Genomic DNA, 22,762 nt, shown 5'->3' with positions numbered 1-22,762 from the left:
GAAGTCTGAGGGCAGGAAAGAAGGATGATGTTAAGGGCAGGGTGCTGAGGAGGAGAGACCCTGTCTTTGTCTGCTCTCCTCGGCCAGGTGCAAGAAAGCCAGGCCTCTGGCTCCCCAGTTAACCTTCCTCAGGCTTCCTGGGGGTCCCCTTCAGTCCAATATGGCGGCACTTCCTTTGCAAACAGGAAGCGCTCTTATGGTAATAGGCAAACCAACCAGGAGAGAGAAATCTGTGGAACATGCCTCCAGCCCTTCACACTGAATCTGCCATGAGGCCTCGGTGGTGGTCTGCCTCTCCGTGGGCATAGGGTCCAGCTTCCAGGACTGGTAAGGGGCAGGAGTAGGGGCTTGTGAAGGGTGAGGAGGACGTGAGAAAGGAGAGGGAGTTCGGAGAGGAAGGGTGGTGAGAGGGGAGAACAAGTGTCTACGGGTGGGGTTCCGGAAGGGAAGGGATGCGAGAAGCATGGGGGGCAAAAGGGGATTACAGGGTGGTAGGGTTGAGGGGAGATGTAAGCATGCTGAGCAGAGTATAGGGGTGTGGCCTTGAAGTGTGTAATCAAGCCAGAGGCCCGTGAAGAAGCAGGGCAAGTGGGCCAGGGTAACAAGATTTGGACAAGATGCTCTGTGCAAAGGGACAGAGTCTTTGGTGGTGGCTGGGGGAGTCAAGGGAGGAGAGGGGGCAGGTACTGAGTATGGACAAAGGTGTCTAGGAGAAAAGAATGTGCGAGAGAGGGAACAGGCCTAGTTGTCCCCCATGTACCTGGCCCCGACTTGGTCCTCTGTGTGTGTGTGGGGGGGGGGGCAGGTCAAGGTGTCTCCTCCTCGCTCACTCTGGGTGGGGGAAGGGCCCATGTCCGCATAAGGAACAAGATGACTCACTGTAGGGGACACAGTCGTACTGCACCTCCAGGTACTTGTAGGTCCCAGGACAGGGGTCAGGAAAGGCGTCAGAGCCGGCAACCACCACACACTGGGTACGGTTGTTACATCTGTGGAGGAAAGACAGGGAGCTGGGATAAGACAGGTCTAGGACTTGGGGGTCTCCAGGGAAGGAGAGGAATGGATACCCTCAAATTGGGAAGGAACCATGGAGACCCAGGCCAGGAGCCTTTTGTGGGCATTGTTTTCTGCTTCCTCGGGGCTGTCTCTTTCCCGCTAGACAGGCTTCTACTCTCCGCCTCAGCATGGCATCGAGACCAGGGCTGGGACTGGGGTATCACCCCATGAAGTGCTCCCCCAGCCACCCTTCTTCATGTCCACCCTATCTGTGTGTCACTGGTGTCATCACATCCTTGCCATTTTCTCCTAAATGGACTGTAAAGCCCTTCCTTTGTTCATGAACAGTAAGACGTGCGAAGCCACACTGGAGGTAGTGTCTTTGCAAACACGCTGTTAATGAAATGCTCAGTGTCCATCTGTGTCCACCTCTTAGGACAGTGCTGCCATGAGGACGGATCTGCAGCCAGAGTAGCCGGGACAGGGGCAGAGTCCTCCCCTCACGGTGAAGCTGTGCCTGATTCCCTTCGGGGAGGTGTGGGTGGGTGCCTGTTATCTTCTCAGGGTATGGCTAATGTGTAGAGTGTGGCCCATTTAACAACAACTAAAAGATGTTTCTCCTCTGTGGTCTGTCCCCACAGTCAGGGTCTCCATTTCCTGGAGCAGCCCAGGTTTCAGCCGGCAGGCCAGCGACCCGATGGTGGGCGTGCAGCAGGCGGTGTCGGGGGGACTTGCTGACAGGTACGGCACAGACGGGGCTCCTATGTCTTCTCTCTTCAATCCTGACCTTAACCAATGAGGATCTGCTCATATCCACCCACCTCAGACCCCTTCTTCAAAAATAGAACTTTGGCCTCAGAAGGTTAAACAGAGTGTTACTTATGATCCAAAACCTCCATCCCTTGTTATATTCCCAAAAGAGCTGAAAGCAAGTGCTTAAACCACTACTTGTCCATGAGCATTCACAGCAGCATCATTCACACAATTGCCAAATGGTGGGAAAAACCCAAATGTCCATCAACTGGTGAATGGATAAACACAATATGGTCCATCCATACAAGGGAATACTCCTCAGCCATGAAAAGGAATGAAGCTCATTACAACGTAGATGAACTTCAAAACATTATGCTGAGGGAGAAAACCCAGACACAAAGGCCACGTTTCATGATTCTATTTAAATGAAATGTCCAGAAAGAGACAGGAAGGAGATTAGTGGTTTGCCAGGAGGCGGCAATGGACAGTGACTGCTAATGGATACAGGATTTCTTTTCGGGGCGATGAAAATGGTCTGGAACGAGGTAGGGATAGTGATTGCACAACCTGTAAAACATACTAAATGTCACTAAATTGTGCTCTTTAAAACAGTGAATTGTGGCCGTGGCTGGTGTGTGGATTGAGTACCGGCCTGTGAACTGAAGGGTCACTGGTTCGATTCCCAGTCAGGGCACAGGCCTCTGTTGCGGGCCAGGTCCCCAGCTGGGGGCATGCAAGAGGCACCCACACATTGATATTTCTCTCCCTCTCTCCCTCCCTTCCCCTCTCTCTAGAAATGAATGAAATCTTTAAAAATAAAAGTTAATTTTGTTATGTGAATTTCACCTCAATATCAAGAGAAAAAAGAGCCTTGGCCTTCCAACTAGAGACCATATGTCCCAGATCCTCTGTAGCTGGCAGTGCCTATGATGAGTGCAGGGAGGCACCAAGATAGGGAAGTGGGTGCTGAAGGTCTTCTCAGCTCCGATCACTGTATTTTTTCTGGGGTGTCTCTGTCAGAGCGGTAAGCTGTACCCTGACACAAAGCACGTCCAGGTTCAAAGACAGCGGAGCAGCAGCCGCATATCACTCCCTCAGTCCCGGTGGCCACGCTGCTCAGCGTTAGCCCGTCTGGAACCGAGAGCCCGTGCACGTGAGAACTGGGCAGCTGCTGTGCTAGGAGCCGGGGAGACAACACAGACCCCAGAGCCAGAGCGGATGAACTCTGAGGGAGACCATGGAGAGGCGGGAAGGAGGAGGAAAGGGGTTCCCAAGGAGAAGGGGCGCAGCCCAAGCAAAGGCTGGGAGGCTGGATTGTCTCCACGCATGCAGGGGAGGCTGGAACGGGAAGAGGGGCAAGATTATTGGAGGGGGATGGATGCTGGAGACAGTAAATGTGGGAGGGAGGGATGAGGTGGCTCCTGCCTGGCCAACCAGGCGGGAGACACCTTACCATGCCTGCCCTGGCCCAAAACTCTCTGGAGGCACTCAGGGACCCCACCCAGTGACATATTCTAGAATGCTCTGCGGGCAGTCATGGAGCTGCAGAGCTGGCTCAAGCCCTCCTTCCCTTTTCCAGTTCTGTGATGGGCCCTGGACTGAATCTGACATTCTCCCAAGTATTTGGGAAAAATTCCGTGAGTGCCTGCTGCGGACACAGCAGTGACAGACACTGCTCCTGTCCCCGTGGGGCTGACAGTTCAGTGAGGGAAGACAAAACAAACAACAGAAGGAGGCAACACATCTGATGGAACTGTAGTGGAAGTCAGGGCTAGGAGAGAAACAAAGCAGTGAAGGAGTAAGGAAGCGGGGAGCTGTGATCTTTAGAGAGAGGCAGGCCTGGAGGAGAGGAGAGTGAGGTGAGAAACCCCTGAGTGAGGGGCAGGAGGAGCCACGTGGCTGGGGGAACAGCCAATGCAAAGGCCCAAAGGAAGCCCCGGGGGCAGATGTGTAAGCGCAGGTGGCTGGCTGGACCCCGGGGGAGTGTGGAGCAGGTGAGGGCTGGGCGAGGAAAGGGCAGAGTGTGCAGGGCCCTGCAGGCCAAGGGAGGACTTGGGCTTTTGTTCTGAGTGAGGTGGGAGCCAGGGAGGATTCTGAGAGCAAGGATGTGCCCAGATTCAAGTGGTCACTGACGCCCTCTGGCTGCTGTGGAGGGAACAGGCTGTAGCTGGCAAGAGCGGGCCAGGAGGGGGCAGAAGGTACAGGTGGGGGGCAGACGTGCACTTGGTGCAAACAGTGGTCAAATCAGTGTAATTTGAAGGGAGCACTGACCAGGTCTAAGTGGGCTGCTGTGGGTGTGAGAGGGGCTTCTGCAGCTTTGAACACGTAGTGCCTCTGCTTGGCACATGCCCACGCTCGCTCACATTCACGCACACTCACATGCACTTCTGTCATCTGCATTCAGATGTCACCTCCTCAGGAAAGCCTGGCCAGACTCTGGGCCCTCCCTCCGCTCCCACGACACCTTTGACCTGTCCTGCCATTGCTTTTACGTTGTAAGCCATCACTGCCTCCCTATAATTTTGGCATGAGCTTCTGGAGGCATCAGGCTCATGTGTGCATGTGTGTCTGGGGTACAGACTGGTGAGGACACAAGCTGAGTGGAGGACGGGCTGGGACTTCTTGGCTGTTTGCAGGACACCTGCTAACAGCAAAGAAGGTGCTCAGGAGATGCGTGTGGAATGCATAGAAGGAAGATGGAAGGTGAACAGGCTGCACCGCCCAGAGGGTGCATGGAGGACAGGCACTTTATTCAGGGACCCCAGGAGCTGCTGCCACCCCTCCTCTGAGAGCCCGGAGGGGCCCCTTACCTCTGCGACATAATCTTGAAGGCGTCTGGCAGGTAGCACTGCACATTCTCCATCTGGAAAGGGTCCGCGTCACAGATCTTGTCGTCTGTGCGTCCGTAGTTGGCGTTTTCCACCATGATGACGTCGCTGCCCGGGCACCGCAGCTCGATTGGGTAGCCTTCGCATGCCAGCTCCCGGCGCATCAGCCCAAATGGGAGCCCAGCCCGGCTCAGGCCTGCGGGGACAGGGGAAGGTGTCACGCTCAGGGCACTGGAAAGGAAGTGAAGACCCCGCAGACGAGGCACCGCCTCCAGCTTGGCTGTGACATAGGCTGCATGAACCTCAGCTTATTCATCTGTAAAATGGGCTTCTCAGTGTGCTCAATGTATAGTAAGGTTGTTAACCTGCTCAAAGAGAGTTTGGCTTTTGCCTCAGGACCTGGGAGGGCCCTGCAAGTCCTTGGAATGTTCTGCCTGACGAGAGTGTCTGGGGGCCTTGGGCGATGCCAGATAGTCTATGCTGTCATAGGTTGAACTGTATCCATCCTGCCTCCCCAGCAAAGTTCTTATGCAGAAGTTCTAACCACTAGGACCTCCGAATTTGGAGACAGGGTCTTCACAGAGATAATCAAGTTAAAAGGAGTCCATTAAGATGGGCTCTAATCCAATATAAAAAGAGAAAATTTGGATAGACACACACCAGAGGGAAGGCCATGTGGAGACAGGGAGGAGATGGCCATCTACAAGCCCGAGAGAAGCCCGGAACAAATCCTTCCCTTGGGGCCCTTAGAAGGAATCAACCCTGGCCATGCCTCAGTCTTGGACTTCAGCCTCTAGCACTGTGAGGCAGTAGATTTCTGTTGTTTAAGTCTCTCAGTCTGTGGTACTTGGGAACAGCAGCTGGCAAGCTAGTATACTAACAATGTGGTTTTGGGCAGGAGCTTTGGGTCACAAGGTATCAGTTGACCTCTGGAGAGGCTGGAGATGAAGGTCAGCCATGCGGGTGGTCTACCTGACTGAGCCCCAGTAAAGGTGGTGGATAGCAAGGCTCAGGTGAGCGTCGCAGGCTGGCAGCACACCATGCGTGTTGTTGTCCAGCACGGCCGGGAGTTAACGCTGTCCGCGGCTCCACTGAGAGGGGACAACTGCAAGCTCCATGTGTGAAACTTGCCTGGGTGCTGCCCCACCTACTTCTTCTCTTGGATGACGTTATTCTGCATCAGTTCACATAATAAACTGTAACTGTAAGTTTACTGGTATTTCTGAATTCTGTGAACCCTTCTAGCAAATCATCAAACCTGAGGGTGGTCTGATGGACCCCTGAAATGCAATTAGTGCCAGAAGTGAGGGTGATCCTGGGTGCTTCCCTAAACTCACACCACCCCACAGGAGGAGTGGCATGGGGGCTGGGGGAGATGCACTCATATTCTGGAAGAAACCATAGAGCCTGACTTTGCCACTTTCCAGCTGACAGGCCAGGCGTGTCCCTTGGCCCAGGGCTTCTCACAGTGGCCCAGGGATCAGCAGCACCAGGATCGCATGGCAGCTGGTTCAGGATGCAAACTGTAGCCACCCTACCCCGAGGCCTGCTGAATCAGGGTCTTGGGGTGAAGCCAGGAGCCTTTGGATCTACGCACCCACCAGTAATTCTGATGCACACTCCTTTAGACAGCTGCCCTGTAGCCTCCCCAGGCCTCGGTTTCCTGGTCTGTAAAATGGGCACCCACAGGCTGGGACTCAGGCGCTAGGAATGTCTGTGAAGGAAGTGCTGAGTGTGGTGCTGTGAAGGGTGAGGGTGTCACTGGGGGCGGGTGGGGGGGGGGGGGGGGCCTCCTCCTGGGAAACCTGGGCAACCTCCCCGGGTTTTGTGAAAATGAAAGAACACATCCTGGGCAGAGCCAGCTCTCGGTGGGTCGCACTGCCACATGCCAATCCCCATCCCATGTCATGTAGGGACTGAGAGCTTGGACTGATGGGTTTAAATCCAAGCTTGGTCACTCCCTGGCTGGTGGCTTTGTCCAGTCGCTGAGCACCTCCGTGCCTGTTCCCTTCCCTAAGGAGCTGACAGCTCTCATCTCACAGAACCAGGGTGCCGGAGAGATGCAACAGCACACAGCGAGACAACAGGGTGCTAATTACTGTTGTTATTAAAATGATTAGGGCAGCCAGTCCCTGCAGGACAGAGAGGGCTTGGCAGGACCCTGTGGAGGCAGCCACCTTCCCAGACACTGGTCCCAGCCAGGGCTTGCTGGGTGCCAGAGGGGAGTGGGGATGCACAGAGCGGCTCACAGGCTCTAACATGGGGGCGCCTGTGGTTTGTCGATGGAGAGACGGTACAATTGCATGGCGGCTGCAGAGCTGCGCAGGCCCCTTTGCTGAGATATGGTCCCTCTACTGTTGGCTGGGAACCCACGGAGGATGACAGCTAGGCCCCTGGGGTCTTCTGGGGTGAGTTGTCCCACTCGGGGGAAAGTTTTACATGTGTTCCTCCAGCACCATCTGCTTCCACAGCTAATTTTAGCCTTTCTTGGGTCTGGGAGCAGGCCGGGGGTGGCGGGCTGGCTCAGACGGGTCTGGGCAGTGAAAGCAGCCCCTCCCGGCCCGGCTGGGACTATGGGGCAGAGAACCCGGGCGCAGGGGGAGCAGGGGGTGTCGGCTGGCCAGAGAAATGCCAAGGCCCAGGGGCACAGTTGAGTAGTGTCCTCTCCCCTTTGGCGGCTTTCCCAAGGTGGGCTCTACGATGGGACAGCAGGAAGCAGTGACGGGTGGACAGTGGGCGCGCCCCCGAGTGAGGGGCAAGGCCAGCAGGCTCCATCCCTCTGCCTCCCTCCTCGCCTTCCCTGTGCCCGCTATGGGGACCGTAACTGAGTAACTGGTGAGGGTGGGCAGGCAGGCTCAGGGCACTAATTGTGGCGTGCACAGGATCCCGGGGCCGGCACAGGGCTGAGCCGGGTAATTAGTTGTTTTTAAATAAATGTCAACGGGCATGCTTTAATTAAGCCTCTTCCCAGTGAGAGCCGGGAGATGTAATCACAGACACACACACACACACACACACACACACACACACACACACGCATGCCTCAGCTCATCAGAAAGACCTGCACTGGTCCCAGAGTGCCACAGCCTGCGCCCCAGGCTCTGAGACCCCAGGGGTGGGGGGTGCGGGGCTGGGAACTCTTCAGTGTTGCTGGGGGTATGTAACCGCCATGTCTTCCTTGGGCCAGGTTCCTCTGAGGTGGGGGTGGGGCGGGGGCTTTAACAAGCGGCCCAGAGGTATATCCGTGTTTTACCCACCCTCCCGACTGGAGGCATGGCCCCAGCCGCACCTACCTTGGGTGGCCGAGGTGACCAGGACGGCGGTGATGCAGAGACTCCACAGCACGGCGGCCAGGCGGGCCATGGCAACGGCCGGGGGCGTTTTTGAGGCTCTCAGTGGCTTGTGCAGGGGTCCTTGCCCCGCATCACCAGGTGGGCACCACAGCCTGGCCCACCAGCCTGGGGAGGACAGGGAGAGTGAGGTGGGGGCCGCCCCTCAGCAGGCCCAGGACAAGAGGCGTTTGGGCTACTCCCTTCTGCTAGTGGCGAAGAACACCTGTCCTGCAGGCCCAAGAGAGGCCAGTCCAAGGCCAGCACCTCCACTGATGGAAGCCGTGCCCTCTGGCCAGAGACCAGCCCCCTGCAGGGCCTCCGGCTCACACTGCGCTCCCACCCCCACCCCAGCAGACAGGCCCGCCTGTCCAGGCACCTCCTGGAAGTAACTCCTGTGGTTTGACAACCCCCTCTGGTGACGGGGGCAACTCATCACGATGTCACCAGGTAGGCCTCAGACCTTGCATCCTGGGAAAAGGGGCCTGCTAAAAGCCTCTTGCCCATCCTGAAACCCTGACCTGTCCACTGGTCCCCCAGCCTGCCTTCGTCACCCGGCAGAGCGTCCGGGGGCGGGGGGGGGGACCAGGCGTGCAGCCTCGCCCTCCAATCACAGGCAGGGACCCAGGCCCTGTCCCCTGCCCTCAGCTTCCTGGCTCTCCAACTCTGGTAGCTAATTAGAATCCAGCTGGCTGGCGCCACAGATGGGGACCAGGGACAACCGAGTCCCCTCTTTCCTTTCCAGGGGACCCTGGGGGGTAAGATGGAGACAGGCAGGCGGAGAGGGGGATGCAGCCCCCTTGAGGGCCAGGGAGGGCGAGGAAGGCGCAGGATGGGGTGTCCTCCCCTGCAGCCCCCCCACCCCTGCCTGCTCGCCCCCTCACGGGCTTCTCCAGCACAGGGCTAGGTTCTGACCCTTTATCTCCTCCCTCAGTCACTCCTTCCCACTTCTTGCTGCCTCGGTTTCCCTTGGATGCTCTCAGGGGGCATGCCCAGATCTCCACTCTCAGCCCTTTGCTGTATCTTCCCCCAGGATGCCACGTGTGGCCCTGGCCCAGCAGCACCAACCTGGCCAGGAACTCACTAGAAACACATTCTCTGGGGAGGGCCAGCCCGCCAGTGCACGAATCCCCACTAAGTCCTCTCTTGCTGTCACCCCAGTGCCTCGTCCACAGTCTCAACACCATCAGCCGCTCAGTACTTTCCAAATCTCTTATTTCCAGTCTGGAATCTCTAAACAGAGCCCCAGCTATTGTTCCCCTGAATTAAAAGCCTGTTGACTGGCCCAGTTAGCTCCCTGACCCCCTCTCTGCTGCGGCCACTCCTGCCTCCTACCCGCCCCTTCTCTCCACACCGAGCCCCACCCAGGGCCTCACTTCCTCTGCATCTATCCTTTGCCCACCAGTTAGTTACACACAAGGCCACTCCCCATGCTCCCTCGCCTTCTTGAGGCCTTTGTTCAGGGGAACTACCTCGTGTATGGAGAGAGGCCTGTGCACAGTCGGGGATCATTGGGCTATTTCGCTCATGACCCCATCCCCAGCTTCTAGGGGAGGCCTGGCACACAGCCGTGAATATTTGTTGAATGAGTCTCAGACCCCACAACCTAGGAGTGTGCCTCAATTCCTCGCCCCTTCCCTCCCCTTCATAAGCTCCGTCAGCAAGTCCTGTGGGCTCTGCCTCCAAAGAAACTCACCTATCCGCCCATTTCTGGTCCCCAGTGCCCCCACCCGGGAGCAAGCCACCATCCCACTGCACCTGGACTGCCCTGGCGTCCGCTTCCCAGCCTCCCTGCCTCCACACCCGCCCTCCACTCAGGGAGAAGCCATTAATGACGCAGACCCCTCTGCTCTCCACTGGGCCTCTGTTCCTCGCCAGGGTCTAGGGGCTGCTGGCGACCTGGGGCCGCCAGGCTCCCCCATCCTTCTCTTCCTGGAGTGGGCCAGCCTCCTTCTGCCCCCACCCCAGCCTTTTCCTGAGGCCTGCCCTCTGCCTGGGCTGCTCTCCCAGGGTCCTGAGCACTTGCTGCAGCTTTTCAGTTATCAGGCCTCAGTCTCCTCTCATGGGACATGGGACAGTAACTCAGAGGGCAGCCCCGCACCCCAGTGCCCTATCCCTGCAGCAGCTCTCTGCCCCTTCCCACCCCGCCCCACGGCCCCGCAGCGGCAATCGTCCCTCTACTGCCCAAAACAGTGACTCTTCCCACAACCCTGACCGGACCCGGCCTGCGGAACTTTCTGTTCCTTTCACAGCATTTTACAATTTAACAGGGGGGAAGGGTACTCCCCACCACCTCCTTCCTCCTCCCACCCCATCTCCCAGCCAGGGTCAGGGGTCAGGCTCGGGAGAGGCACTGACCCCAGGCTGATGGACACTCCTCTCCCTGGCTCTCCCTCAGTCAGTTAAACTGGTTAGCAGCCGGTTAATGCTGGGCAGGCTGGGGTGTCTGGCCCTGAGAGCAGCTAACCCTGTGGGTCTGGATCCTGAACTTGCTGTGTGACCTTGAGCAGGTCCTTTCCCGTCCCCCACCCCAGATCCCGCGGTAGCCTGAACCTGCAGGGTTCTAAGGGCAACAGCCTACACACACAGTGGGCCAGCTGGGACCCATCAGAGGGTGCTGTCCACAGCACGGTGTGAGTCAGGGCACAGGGAGCACCCGTCGGAGGGGGGTGGATCCTCTCCCTCCTCCGAGGCTGCACCCCAGGGTCTGGGGCCCCTGCTGGAGTCCCCACGCCTCTTCCCTGCCCATACCCCCTATCGGGGATCCCAACCGGCCTCACTGCCTTAGCCGTGTTTGTACCGTGACGACTGCCACATTCGAGCTCCAGCCCCGCCTCCCTCTGCACCATCCACACCTCCTTTGGAGTCTCCAACGTACCTTCAGCCTGATCAGACCAAAACAAAGCCCCTGTATCCGTCCACGGTCCCAGCATCCTCCTGGGTCCTCAGGCCCAAACCTCAGGAGTCAGAATCCCTTGGCTCCTCTGTCCTTTACCTCCCACATCCAGTTCAGGAGCAAGTCCTGGGTCTGTGCCTCCAGAACATTTCAGTGTCCACCCATCCCTGGCAGCCACCGTCCACCCCCGGGAGCCCTGACCCCTTTCCGACCGCACTCCAGCCCCTTACTCCCCAGTCGCGAGAGGGTCCCTTTAAAAAAATTATGGTCATATTTACACATAACAAAATTAGTCATTTTAACCACACAAGTCAGTGGCAGTAATTATATTCTAATGCTGTGCCGCCACCACCATACTCTATTTCTAAAAATTTTTTTTAATTAAAAAACATTTTTTTAAGGTTTATTTTATCCTCATTAGAGTGAGAGAGGAAGGGAGGGAAAGGGAAAAACATCAATGTGAGAAATGCCGGTCAGCTGCCTCCTGCACGTGCCCAGTGGGGGACCGAGCCCGCAGCCTGGGCATGTGCCCTGACCAGGAATCAAAACAGCCCCCTTTTGGTTATGGGACAATGCTCCAACCAACTGTGCCACACTGACCAGGGCTGTTTCCAAACTTTTCATCACCCCAAACTGAGACTCTGTGCCTGTTGAACAAAAACTGCTCCTCCCCTCTCCCCGCAGCCCCTGGCAACGACTAATCTGCTTTCTGTCTCTACGGAGTTGCCTGCTCTGGACATTCCATATACAGGGAACATATGGCATGTGGCCTTTTGTATCTGGCTTCTTTCACTCAGCGTGATGTTTTCGAGGTTCATCCAAGTTGCAGCATGTGTCAGTGCTTCATTCCTCTTTATGACTGAGTAACATTCCGCTGTATGGATGAACCACATTTTATCTATTTGTGCAAAGATGGATGCTAGGCTGCTTCTACTGAAGGGTCTTTTCAAAGACAATCTGGACACATCACTCCCCAGCCTAAACACCTGCAAGGAGCCCCAGTACACGGTGCATGAGGCCACACATGCTGTGACTCCTGCCCCCCCCCGCCATCCAGCCACCAGGTGACCACCACGAGATCTTGGCCTGTGTCCCGAACTTCGCATCCCTCAGATCTCAGCTCAGATGCGCACCCTTCAGAGGCGCACACGGGCCTCCGACACCGTGTCACAGCTCCCTGCAGTCAGCACCTGCCTGTCCGGCCCCCGCCGTCCTGTAACCTCCCACGCCCCCCCCGGTAAAATGGGGATGCCTCACAGGACAGCTGCAGGGTAAGATGAATTCATACACATGAACCAGCTAGGCTGTGCCCGGCACACACTGAGCGTCAAAGGCCCCCTGCAGCCATCATCACGGCCTCTGTCACTACCGATCATGTCCCCGTCGTGTCACTTTACCTGTCCACTCATGAATGTCTTTTGTACTCCCAGGAGAATGGAAGCTCCTGAGACCATTTCCTGGAGCCTGGACATGCAGTAGGTCCTCAAACAAACATTTATCGAATGAACCAGGGTGAGTGACTAAGGATGGTGGTGGGGGCAGCGGGAGAGGGGGCGCCTGAGGCCTGGGCCCAAGCCTGGCGAGGCACCAGAGCCTCAGGGGCACAGGAGGGGTGTCCTGAGGGCTGCCTGCTGCTCCCTGAGACCCTCCCAGGAGCAGCCCCCCAAGAAGCCCCAGGCTCCAGCTCAGGACTGGGCACTGCAGCTCCCATTCCCTCCCCTCCTGCCCTGTGTACCCACCCCCACTGGAGAGTTTCACTTGTCGCCTGGTGCCCACCCAGGTGGGGAGGCCAGGCCTGGGCGCGTGGGAGCCACCTGGGAGACCCAGGCCCGGCCATCCCTGAGGCCTTCAGAGGGGGTTATCATGGATTGGATTTTGTCCTCCCCCAGAAAGGCATGTTTGAGTCCCATCCCTCAAGACCTCAGAATGGAACCTTATTTAAAAGAAGTCGTCAAGGCCCTGCCATGTAGCCCAGTTGGTCAGAATATCTGGATACATCAAGGTTGTGGGTTCGATCCCCCTTGGTGAGGGCACACACAAGAACCAACCAAGGAGTGCGTAAATAAATGGAACAACAAACTGATGTTTCTCTCTTTCTCTCTCCCTAAAAGAGAAAAAAAAATCAATAAAAAAGTAATCAAGTTACAGTGGGGTCATTAAGGTCAGCCCTAACTAGTAGGACTGGTATCCTTATGAAAACAGGAAATTTGGACACCTGTAGCTGCAGGGAGAACCCCATGTGAAGATGGAGGCAGAACTGGGGTGATGGTTCAACAAGCAAAGGAGCAGCAGGCACTGCTGGCAGCCAGCGGAGCCAGGGAAGGCGCCTGGGACAGGTTCTAGTCTCAGAGCCCCCAGAAGAACCAATCCTGACCCCAGTGCTCAAACCAGCCCAGATGCCAGGCACAGTGGCAAGCACCGTGCTTCGAGCCGGGCACCATGCACACACACCTCCTTTAAGCCTCATAAGAACTTAGTAAAGGGGGGAACTCACATTTCATAGATGAGAAGAGTGAGGTCCCCAAGGTACCCAACTCGTTAAGGGGGCTTTGAACCCAGGCGGGGTCCCCAGCTGGGCACCGGGAACTGAGCTGACCCTGGGGGCTAGGGAAGCCCCTCCTCCAGGCCCTGGAGGCATTTACGTGATTGACAGCCCTCAGAGGTGGACCCTCCTGGAGGTTCCACACCATTAATGCCACATGAGCCTGTAGCTGCATATGTCGCCACCTTGAGCCTCAGATGACCCCAAGGGAAACAGTGGTCACTGCCCTCCGCTCTCAGGCTGAGAGAGGGACTGGGGCCCAGACGTGTCTGACTATGAGGTCAGCCCATCTGCCTCACACCTGCCTCGGTGTTTGTGCCTGAGGCCCGATCCCCATGTCAGTCTCCAGTCAAGGAGAGTGGGGTCCAGCGGCAACCGGTGGCAGGTGCTACGGCCCAGGCTCTGTCTTCAGGTGCCCTGGGGTGGGGCGGGACGGGACTGCTGGAGGAGAGGGGGCGCCTCCAGCTTGCCTTAAAGTGAGGTTGCTATGGCAACCCTCTGTGCTTGAGTGGGTGGGAGTCTGAGGGGGTGGGGCTCTGAGGCCTTCACTTCCTCGCCCCTCCACACAGTGTCTCCTGTTTCCAGTTCCCTCCTCAGCAAACTGAGTCCTCCCCAACCCAGCAGCCTGAAAGCGCAGCTCCAAAGGCCCACCTCTTCCAGGAAGCCCTCAGGCATGACAGAGTGAGGAAGGGGCAGGCCCTGGGTGGGAATGTGCGGTACTGCCTTAGGCAGGGCGCTTGGCCTCTCTGAGACCATCTCCCCATCCCTACTCCAAACTAACACATCTACCTCAGACAGATAAAACAACTGCCCAGGGAGTGTCCGGAACATGGCCCTCCTTCAAGCAGGAAACTGTGGGCTCAGGGAGGGCAGGGTCCCTGCTAAACACTCATCTGCCCATGTTCCCACATTTCGACAGCAGGCAGCAGGTCCTCACAGGCGCTCAGGAACTACGCAGTCATCCTGAACCCCACTCCTCTTCCCCCCACATCCAACCCCAGCAGCCCCTGGGCCCTCCCCTTCAGAGTCTGTCCACTCCTCCCCGGCCCTTGGCCACCTCCCCGGTCTAGCCCCTTCATTCCCCGCCTGCAGCAGCCCCGTGGCCTTCTCCCAGGTCTCGGCTCCTGCTCTCACTGCTCACGGCCTGTCCCCCCACAGCAGCCGGAGGGCGCCCAGGAGCACCCGAGTACAGGCTGTCCCTCCGCAGCCCTCAGAACCCTCCAGGGTTCCCACCTCACTCAGAGTAAAAGCCCAAATCGTCCTGTGGCCTGCAAGGCCCTCAAGGTCCTGTCCACTCTGCCCTGTCCCCTCCCTGCCCTCACCACCTGGCTCACTCGACTCCCATTCTCCTGGTGAAAAACATCAGGGACAGTCCCACCTCAGGGCCTTTGCACAAGCCACTGTCCACTCTTCCCCAGCCACCCCAACAGCTCTTCTCTTGCCTCTTTCAGGCCTGTACTCAAACACGACCTGTTCAGGGAGGCCCTGCTGGCCACAGCACTCCTACATCCCGTTCTGGCTTCTTTTTAAAAAAATCCCACTGCGCTCATTGTTAGCACACCAGCCATACATTTCACTTATTATCACTCTTCCACTAGATGTTGGCACCACAGGGTGGGGTTTGCCCTCTGGCTGCTCAGTGGCACTGGACTCCAGGGAGTGGGGGCTGTTCAAAGTACCCCTTGCCCAGAGGTCTCCTCCCTGGTCTCCATCCAATCTCCATCCTGTGGCCAGAGTGATCTTTGCGAAACCACAACCCAGTCATGTCCTCTCCTGCCTGCAATCATCCATGGCTCCCCACTGCGTCAGTGCCCTGCCACCGCATCTCAGGCCCTGGTCTCCTGCCACTTTGTCCTCACCTTCTCTACTCCGTCCTCCTAAGGTGCCTGTTCTCTGCGCCCCCTAACTCTCTCCCTCTCTCTATCTGCCCCCACTACACACACACACACTGGGCCTCCCACTCCCTCCTCCTCCGAAAGGCTCTGCCTACAGGACTGCAATGGTCTCTACTCGGACCCACATCAGCAGCACACTGGGCCTCCACTTTCTGCTCCCCTAATCGGATTTGGACTTTGCTGCTAATCAGCTGTCTTTTCCACCCACTGGGGACTCCACAGGGAAAAGTCCCATCATGGTTGCTTGGCGCTCTGTTGCATCCCCAGCCCTGGGCCAGGAGTGCGTACTTGTTAATTTGTTTAATGAACTAAGACGAAGTAAATCCAGAGAACAGGTCATCTATTCAGTGGATAGTTACCCAGTTCCTACGGAGGCAAAGTGCTTCGGGTGGGTGGGGGGGAACAGGCCCAAAAGAGAGAGATTAGGGGGAGGGGGTATGGACAGGGAAAACTTCCCTGAGGAGCTGACATTTTGGGAGAGGTCTCAGGGAGGTGAGCCACCTAAGTACCTGGAGAAAGAAGATCCTGAGCAGCAGGAACAGCATGTGCAAAGACCCTGAGGCAGGATGTGGAGTGTGGCTTGGGAAAGGTGAGAGGCAGAGAGAGTGAGAAGGAGGAAAGGGGGTGGGGTTTCCAGGGCAGACGGTGCTGGGCCCTGTGGGCCTCGGGAAAGACTTGGGCTTTTTTTCCAGGTGAAGTGGGAGCCATGGAGGTTCTGAGCAGAGAGAGATGGGGCCTAACTCAGGTGCTCACAGACTCCTTGTGGTGAAGGGAGACTGGACCGTGTGCAGACAGTGGAGACGGCGGGGGTAGGGGGGGCGGACTGAGAGTGGTGGGTGCTCCCTACCCTCATCCTCTTCTTTCCTCCCTGTGTATCCACTGTGAAAACCAGAAACCTGCAATTTCCCCCATCCCCCCTTTCCTCCACCTCCAGCCAATCCCCCACCAAATCATTCAACTCAGACTTGAAAACCCCACACCAGCGCATCTCTCATGTCTCATGGCCCCCACTGGCGCCCTCACCTTGACAGCCGCAGTGGCTTCCGGGTCCGCCCTCTGCAGTTCCCTCCCACATGGCAGCCGGAGGGAGCTCGGGAGGGCGCTTATGCCAGACATTCAGACCCTGGCCTGTGGGCCTTGACCCCTCCACGGGCCTTCTCGTCCCAACAGACAAACAGAAACACAAACTCACAAACTCAGTCCTCGGGCCTCCTAGACCAGCCTCCAGCCTCCTCTCTGCACGCCTAGCCGTGAAACATCTTTCCTTTTCCCCTTGAGCCACCACCTTTCTGACCTCAGGGTGGCCCCCTCCTCACTCTCCTTTCCCTCCACTTCATCCTTCCTTCCACCTACAGGCCATAGCTGCGAAGCCCCCTCTCCAGGAAACCTCCCTGACTCTCAGGCTGGCCAGGCACCTCCTCTGTGCTCCCCACCAGGAAGAGCGGCACCAGGGTGCCCGGTGGTCCATTTCCCCACCACAGTGTTCACTGCTCGGCCCTATGCTTCCCACTTGCGGGCTCGGCAGCGCAGAGCTGAAAAGTCATAGGAGCCAGGGCCAGAAGCGGAGGGCGTGGAAGAGGGCTCTGGGCCCTCTGCTGGCGGTGAAGGGGCAGGGTAAGGGACCTAGAGAATGAAGGGAGGAGAAGGTGCCGGCATCCTGGCATATGGTGCATGTTTGAGGACTAGTGAGGAAGCCGGTGTGACCAGTGTGGAGTGTGCGCAGAAGACTAGGAGGAGGTGAGGGCAGGGAGGTGACGGGAACAGGCTGCGCTGGACTCGTCCCAAATGGGGCTGAGGAAGGTGCCCCAACCTCCACTACCAAGGGCTATTTGGGGGTGCTCTATGGCAGAAGTTGGCCACCTATGGCCCAGTCACCATCTGCTATTGTACAACCAATGAATTAAGAATGGTTTTGCCACTTTCAAAGGGTTGAGAAGAGGCAGAGGGAGAATGTGCAATAGAGCTGGTAAATGGCCCACAAAGGTCTCTGATACTACCTGGCTCTTCATGGAGAAAGTCTGCAATAGAGCAGTGGTTCTTAGCTCGGGGTGGCGGAGAGGGACGTGTGGGGAAGGGGGGCCAATTTTGCCCCCTACCCCGGCCATTTGGCAATGTCTGGTGACATTTCTAGGTGTCACCACTAGGGTGTGGGTTTGTGTGTGGGTGCTACTGGTATATTAAGTGGGCAAAGACCAGGGATACTGTCCTATGTTGGACAGGACAGTCCCCACAGAGAATGATATGACCCCCCTCCACGCTGCGTCAGGGCTGCCACGGCGGGAAGACTTTGCCCCAGGCCCCTCACCTGCCGGTACTACCTCCGCATCAGCGGACAGGAGCCCCACCTGACTTCTTGGGTAACTGTAGTCTCCCAGGAAGGGGTCCTAGCTATTTTTAGCTTTAGGGGGCAGGGCTATCTTTTTGTAAATATTTACTTATTTATTTTAGAGAGACGGGAAGAGAGGGAAAGAAACATTGATGCAAGAAATAGGAATCGGTTGCCTCTCATTTGCATCTGGACCAGGGACTGAACCCGTGCCCCAGACAGATACCCTGACCAGGAATCAAACTGGTGACATTTCCCTTTGCAGGATGGCACCCAACCAACTGAGCCACACCGGTCAGAGCAGGGCTATTTTTAGCCTCAGCATCTACTTATTAAAATTTTTACCTTCCCCAAATTTTGGAGGTGGAGGCGGTGGCAGCGGGTTTCTACTGGGCTAGTTCCCGAGGGCCAGGGCAGACCAGAATAACGGGCCCCACACCTTATGAGACAGAGAGGCTGAGTCAGTGCTTGCGGAGGAGACGGAGGAGCAGCTGCTCAGGCTTCGGCTGGGGCTCCTACCCAACAAGGGCAGGGGGCCCCGACATTCCCCCTCTGAGCTCTGAACTCTAGCACAGACCATCCCACAGGGAGGCCGCTTGCCCAGGTGTGCCAGAGGACAGGTGCAGAGCTGGTCTAGCCTGGCCTCTGGCAGGAAGCCTTCAACTTCCCCATGGGGTCCAGGCAATGGGAAACCTAGATACGCTCAACCATGGGAGTCACCCGAGGTCTCTGACCCATTATGACGCCCCCTCCCTTTCACTCAGGTAAGATTTCCTGAACACCTACTGTGGGCCAGGTGTGAGTCTGGGCACCTGGGATCCAAAAGCAAACTGCGTTAACAAACTGCCTGAGCATGTGCATCCTGGTCAGGGAGACAGACAATAAACAAACAGGCGGATAAATCAGGAAATTCCAGAGTGTGCGAAAAGCCATCCGTGCTATGGAAAGTTAGGAGGCACCAGTGGAAGGCTGCGATTTTAAAGAGGCTGCGTGGGGTAAAACTTACTGAGGAGGTGACAATTGAAGCAGGTTAGGAGCGAAAGCCTTGCAGATTGTCTGGGTGAGGTCCTATATGGAAGGACAGCTGATGCTTTGCATGTTGAAGCAGCAGCAAGGAGAGAGGGGGCCAAGGGGGAGAGGCGATGGGGAAGGATCTGCAGGGCTGGGCCCCAGGATGCCCCACGCCGGGGACTGCTGTATGCCCCACGCAGGGGCTCCTGCCATCCACGTCTGGGGCTGCTCCCGCCCCGCTGACACTGAGCGGGGAAGACACAGCCTTTCCCCAACTCCTATCATATGAGCCCTTGACTGAAATCACTCATGTGTCACTAGAATGTGAGCTCCATGAGGGTAGGACCAGGGCACTGCCCCATGGTGTCCCTAGCATGGCACCTGGTGGAGAAGGCACTTGGCAAATAGTCACAAACTGCATAAAGAGGTGACCCAGCCTCATTCCAAGGAGCCCTACACACCTGGGCACATACCTGCAGGCACACACAGAATGCACAGAGCTGCTTGCACGTGGAGCCACGCACACACAAACACAGGGCCGACCCCTCTGAACGACTCACCAACACTGGCACATAGCAGACCCCTATGAACATAGGACTAGCTTGATGGCACGTGGCTACATGTTGGCTCAGCCAGGTCACGATCCAAATCACTCACAGAACAGGTACACACAGGTGCAGACAGACAGAGGATGATGAGCAAAGGGCTGGATTCCAGGGGCAGTGAGACGCCCTCCCACCCTTGGACCTCACTTTTTTCTTTTGTTAGGGCAGCCAAGACCCAGCCCAGAAGAGACGCTGGCTGGAGCCTGCACCTCCAGGGTCACTGCGGTCAGGTTCCAGACCCAGGGAACCCCCACCTCGGGAACCCCTCCCCCGCCTCCCCATGGAGGGGCCTGGAGGAGGGGAAGTGTCTGGCGTCTGGAAATCGGATCCTCAGGAGGAGCCCACACAGAAACCAGAGCCTTCTGTGTCCTTGGCCACCCGTCTGACTGGAGAGGTAGGAGGGGGCAGAGAACACGATGGGGCTCCGGGTGGCCAGCAGACAGTTGTGGCAGAGATTCCTCTCCTGTTCCCCATTAGGGGTACCTCCTCCAGGGCATAGCAGTGCAACTTTCTGGGAAACCGGACCCCAGGTGCCCATACTGGGGCTGAAGCTGCTCTACCATCTCCCTCCAGCCTGGGGCACACAAGGAGGACAGACACTTGAGATGGAGATGACACGCAGCCCTGCACGCAGGTCTACTGCCCCGGAGCCCAGACCCAGGGCAAACAGACTTAGGAGCTGCCTAGGGGCCTGCCAGCTCCTCCTCCACATACCCATAGGGTCCTCTTTGGCCCCCCACCCCCAACAGAAGGGGCTCCCCAGGGCAGGCAGGGAGTAGAACTGGGTTTTCAGTCTCCTTCCTTCCATCTTCCCCCTGCAGGGCCTACAGCCCAGATGCGCTGGTCCACTGGTCCCCAGCTCCCTGCCCTACCCCCATCTTGGGCGCCATCCCTACACCCAAGGGCAGGCATCAATGCACCAGTCAGTAATCAAGCCCTACGCCAACTCCCCATGAGTGGGGGTTGTGATTAGCGCCCACTGGAGGAAGGAAAGGCCTAGCAGGGCATGGGCTGATGCCCTGCAGCTCATTGAGGTAGAGGAAGAGGACGGTGGCAATGCCAGCGAGAGGGCTGGCACTCTCATGTGCCCATGCAAGTACGTGGCTCAGTGCATGGGTGCCATTACCACCAGCCAGGGATCGAATTAGTTCCCTTTTCCTCTTTCCAGATGATTTTTCATCTCTGTAATTAATGGGCAAGTCAGTTCTGAACGGCATGGCAGGCAAATTGCTAGTTAGGAAAATCATGGATAATTTTCTCGATATGATAATGAAGGTTGTATACCTTCTCTTATTCTCCCCCTTTTCATCCACTTTTAAGTAATAAATTCAACATTAGTGGGAAAGGAGTAGGGAGGAAGGAGAAGTCAACTGGCCCCACAGCTGGGGCCTGACTCAGGCCCACCCGGAGTCCTTAGCCCCTGGCCACTGGGCAGGCAGAGAAGATGACAGATGGGGACCTTCTGTGGGGCAGCCTGACACCTCAGTGATCAATTCAGGGTGCCAAGCCTACGAAACCTGGTGATGGGCAGGGAGCCAACCCCCAGGTTGTCAGCCTGGGTGAAGGGGCTGAGTCTGGGGTCAGGTTACAAGCTCTTGCCAGCCCCTGGGGTGCTGAGGAGATGAGAAGGGACCAAAGGCCTCTCCCTAAAAGCAGCGTTTTAGGCCAAGAGGCCCAGAGCAGACATCCACACTCAGGCGTCCCACTTGCCTATACCCATTGTCCAACCCCCTCTTGTTGGTGACTCCTGTGGCAGCTAGGGAAACAGAGCAAGAAGAGACAGAGAAAGAGAGAGAGGCAGAGAGGCGACCAGCCATCTTGGCAGCCATTTTGAACCCCTCCCCCTGCTCCCCTAGGCACACCACATGTTTGGATGTGGGCAGACAAACCCAGGCTAAGGGTCCTGCAGAAGCAAGGAAGAAAGGGGGCCCTACCTCAAGACTGGGATGGAAGGACACCCACGCAGCTGCCACCTCTGGGGGGAAGGGGGCGGGCCAGTAGGGTACAGTGAGGGGCTGGGCAAGGATGGAGCTGGGTGCTGACCTAGACTGGAAGAGTTGGGGCAGGGATGCGCAGGGAGGCCATGTACAGGCAGGGTGCTGTCTTTAGATGGGGGTCATGGGTGCACTGGAAGGCATTTTCTGGCCATGGCTGGAGCACACATAACCCTCTTCTGGCCCAGACTCCTGTCCCAGGACCCTCAGATGGGAGGATGACAATAAAACCCCCCAACACCTGGTGTAGGGGGAAGGCTCGTCCTCAAAGCCCAAATCCCGGTGGATCAATTCTGACAGCTTCTCATGCTTATCCGAGTACCACGGAGAGAAGATGCTGCCGGGCTGCACCATTCCTCCTGACATAGGCGCACAGACCGACCCCTCCCTATCCCCCCCACCCCCCCTCCTCTGCTTCCCAGAGAAAAACAACCCCCAGCCCAGCATCCTGCGGTGCCAGCCCCCAACAAGGCGCCTCCGAAGCTCGCGGCCCGCGCGCGGCGCGCACACGCACCCTCTCGGCTCACACCCAGACACCTACACAAACAGGGCGCCAAGCACCCGCGCGCACACGCACCGGGGACACGCAGGCACCGCCGCGCCGCTTCCCCACAAAGGCTGGTGCGCGCGCGGGCACACGCAGACACGCGCGGGCACACTCGCGGTCCCCTCCCCCAGCCGGGTCCCCGCGGACGTCCATCTGCACCCCTGAGCCCCCGGCGCTCCGTGGGCGCCGCTCCTCCGGCCCCATCGCCGGTGGGGGTGAGGTGCCGGCCTCTCCTGACTCCCCTCCGGCTCGGGTGCGAGGACCCGCGGGTCCAGGATCCCCTCCCCCTTTGCGGCCCAGGAAGACCCCGGTTCCCATCCTCTCCCTCTCGGCTTGCACACCTGGCCCAGGTGCGGCATGTCCCTCGCCCTGGGCCCGCAGATACTCACCTGTCCAGAGCTGCTCTGAGCCGGGCCCTGCGCGTCTCTTCTGCGGCTCCGCGAACCCGGGCCCCCCGCCCGGCACATCTCCCGGAATCCGGACGGGGGGGAAACGGATGAGGGGTGGCGGGGAGAGGGCGGCCTCTGTGTCCCCTCCTTCCCCTGGCCCAGCACCGCCGCCACCAACCAAAAAAAAAAAAAAGAAAAAAAAAAAGAAAGAAAAGAAAAAAAAAAGCGGATCACACAGCTCCAAAGGCGGCCCCCTCGCGGCAGCGGCGGCTTTGGGCTGGGGGCGAGCGGGTCCGCGCCCCTCCCGGGGAAGGAGGCGGCAAAGGCTGCGGGGCGGGGGCGGCGTCAGAACTCTGGGGGCTGGGGCGAGGCGGAGCCCCCCGAGGCGGCGCCGGCCGCGGCCTGCATATCCCCCGCAGCTCCGCGGCCCCGACGGAGGTGGCACGTGTGCGCCCAGGAGACTTCCCAGCCCCCTCGGACGGCAGCAGCGGCGGCCGAGGGGTTAACGGGGCAGCAGGGGCGCCCCTGCAGCCCCCCGCCGCCCGGAGGCGCCGCTCCGGGACCCGCGCGGCCCCATCCGCCGGGGCCTCCTCGGCAGACGGCGGGGCGGGGGCGCCGCAGCGCCGACAGCTCCCGCGCCGACGGCTCGGG

General features: G+C 58.1%; 1 protein-coding gene across 1 annotated transcript in view; it reads right to left on the bottom strand.

The window, feature by feature from the left end:
- The window catches only part of ADGRL1 (adhesion G protein-coupled receptor L1), a 41,627-nt gene extending 19,189 nt beyond the window's left edge, over window positions 1-22,438 (bottom strand). Inside the window, exons 1-4 of the mRNA XM_054562191.1 lie at window positions 22,112-22,438; window positions 7,871-8,035; window positions 4,560-4,773; window positions 880-989 (exon numbers count right to left, since the gene is read on the bottom strand). Of these exons, the coding sequence (XP_054418166.1) occupies window positions 880-989; window positions 4,560-4,773; window positions 7,871-7,940 (394 nt within the window). The 5' untranslated portion in view covers window positions 7,941-8,035; window positions 22,112-22,438. The remainder of the gene's footprint in view (window positions 1-879; window positions 990-4,559; window positions 4,774-7,870; window positions 8,036-22,111) is intronic.
- Between the last annotated feature and the right edge of the window lie 324 nt (window positions 22,439-22,762).

Source organism: Pteronotus mesoamericanus, unplaced genomic scaffold (assembly GCF_021234165.1).
Source record: "Pteronotus mesoamericanus isolate MK-2021 breed Mesoamerican mustached bat unplaced genomic scaffold, CSHL_Meso_final scaffold_636, whole genome shotgun sequence".
NCBI lineage: Eukaryota > Metazoa > Chordata > Mammalia > Chiroptera > Mormoopidae > Pteronotus > Pteronotus mesoamericanus.
Note: the sequence above shows the minus strand (reverse complement) of the source record. Positions and strands in the feature narration are given on the sequence as shown.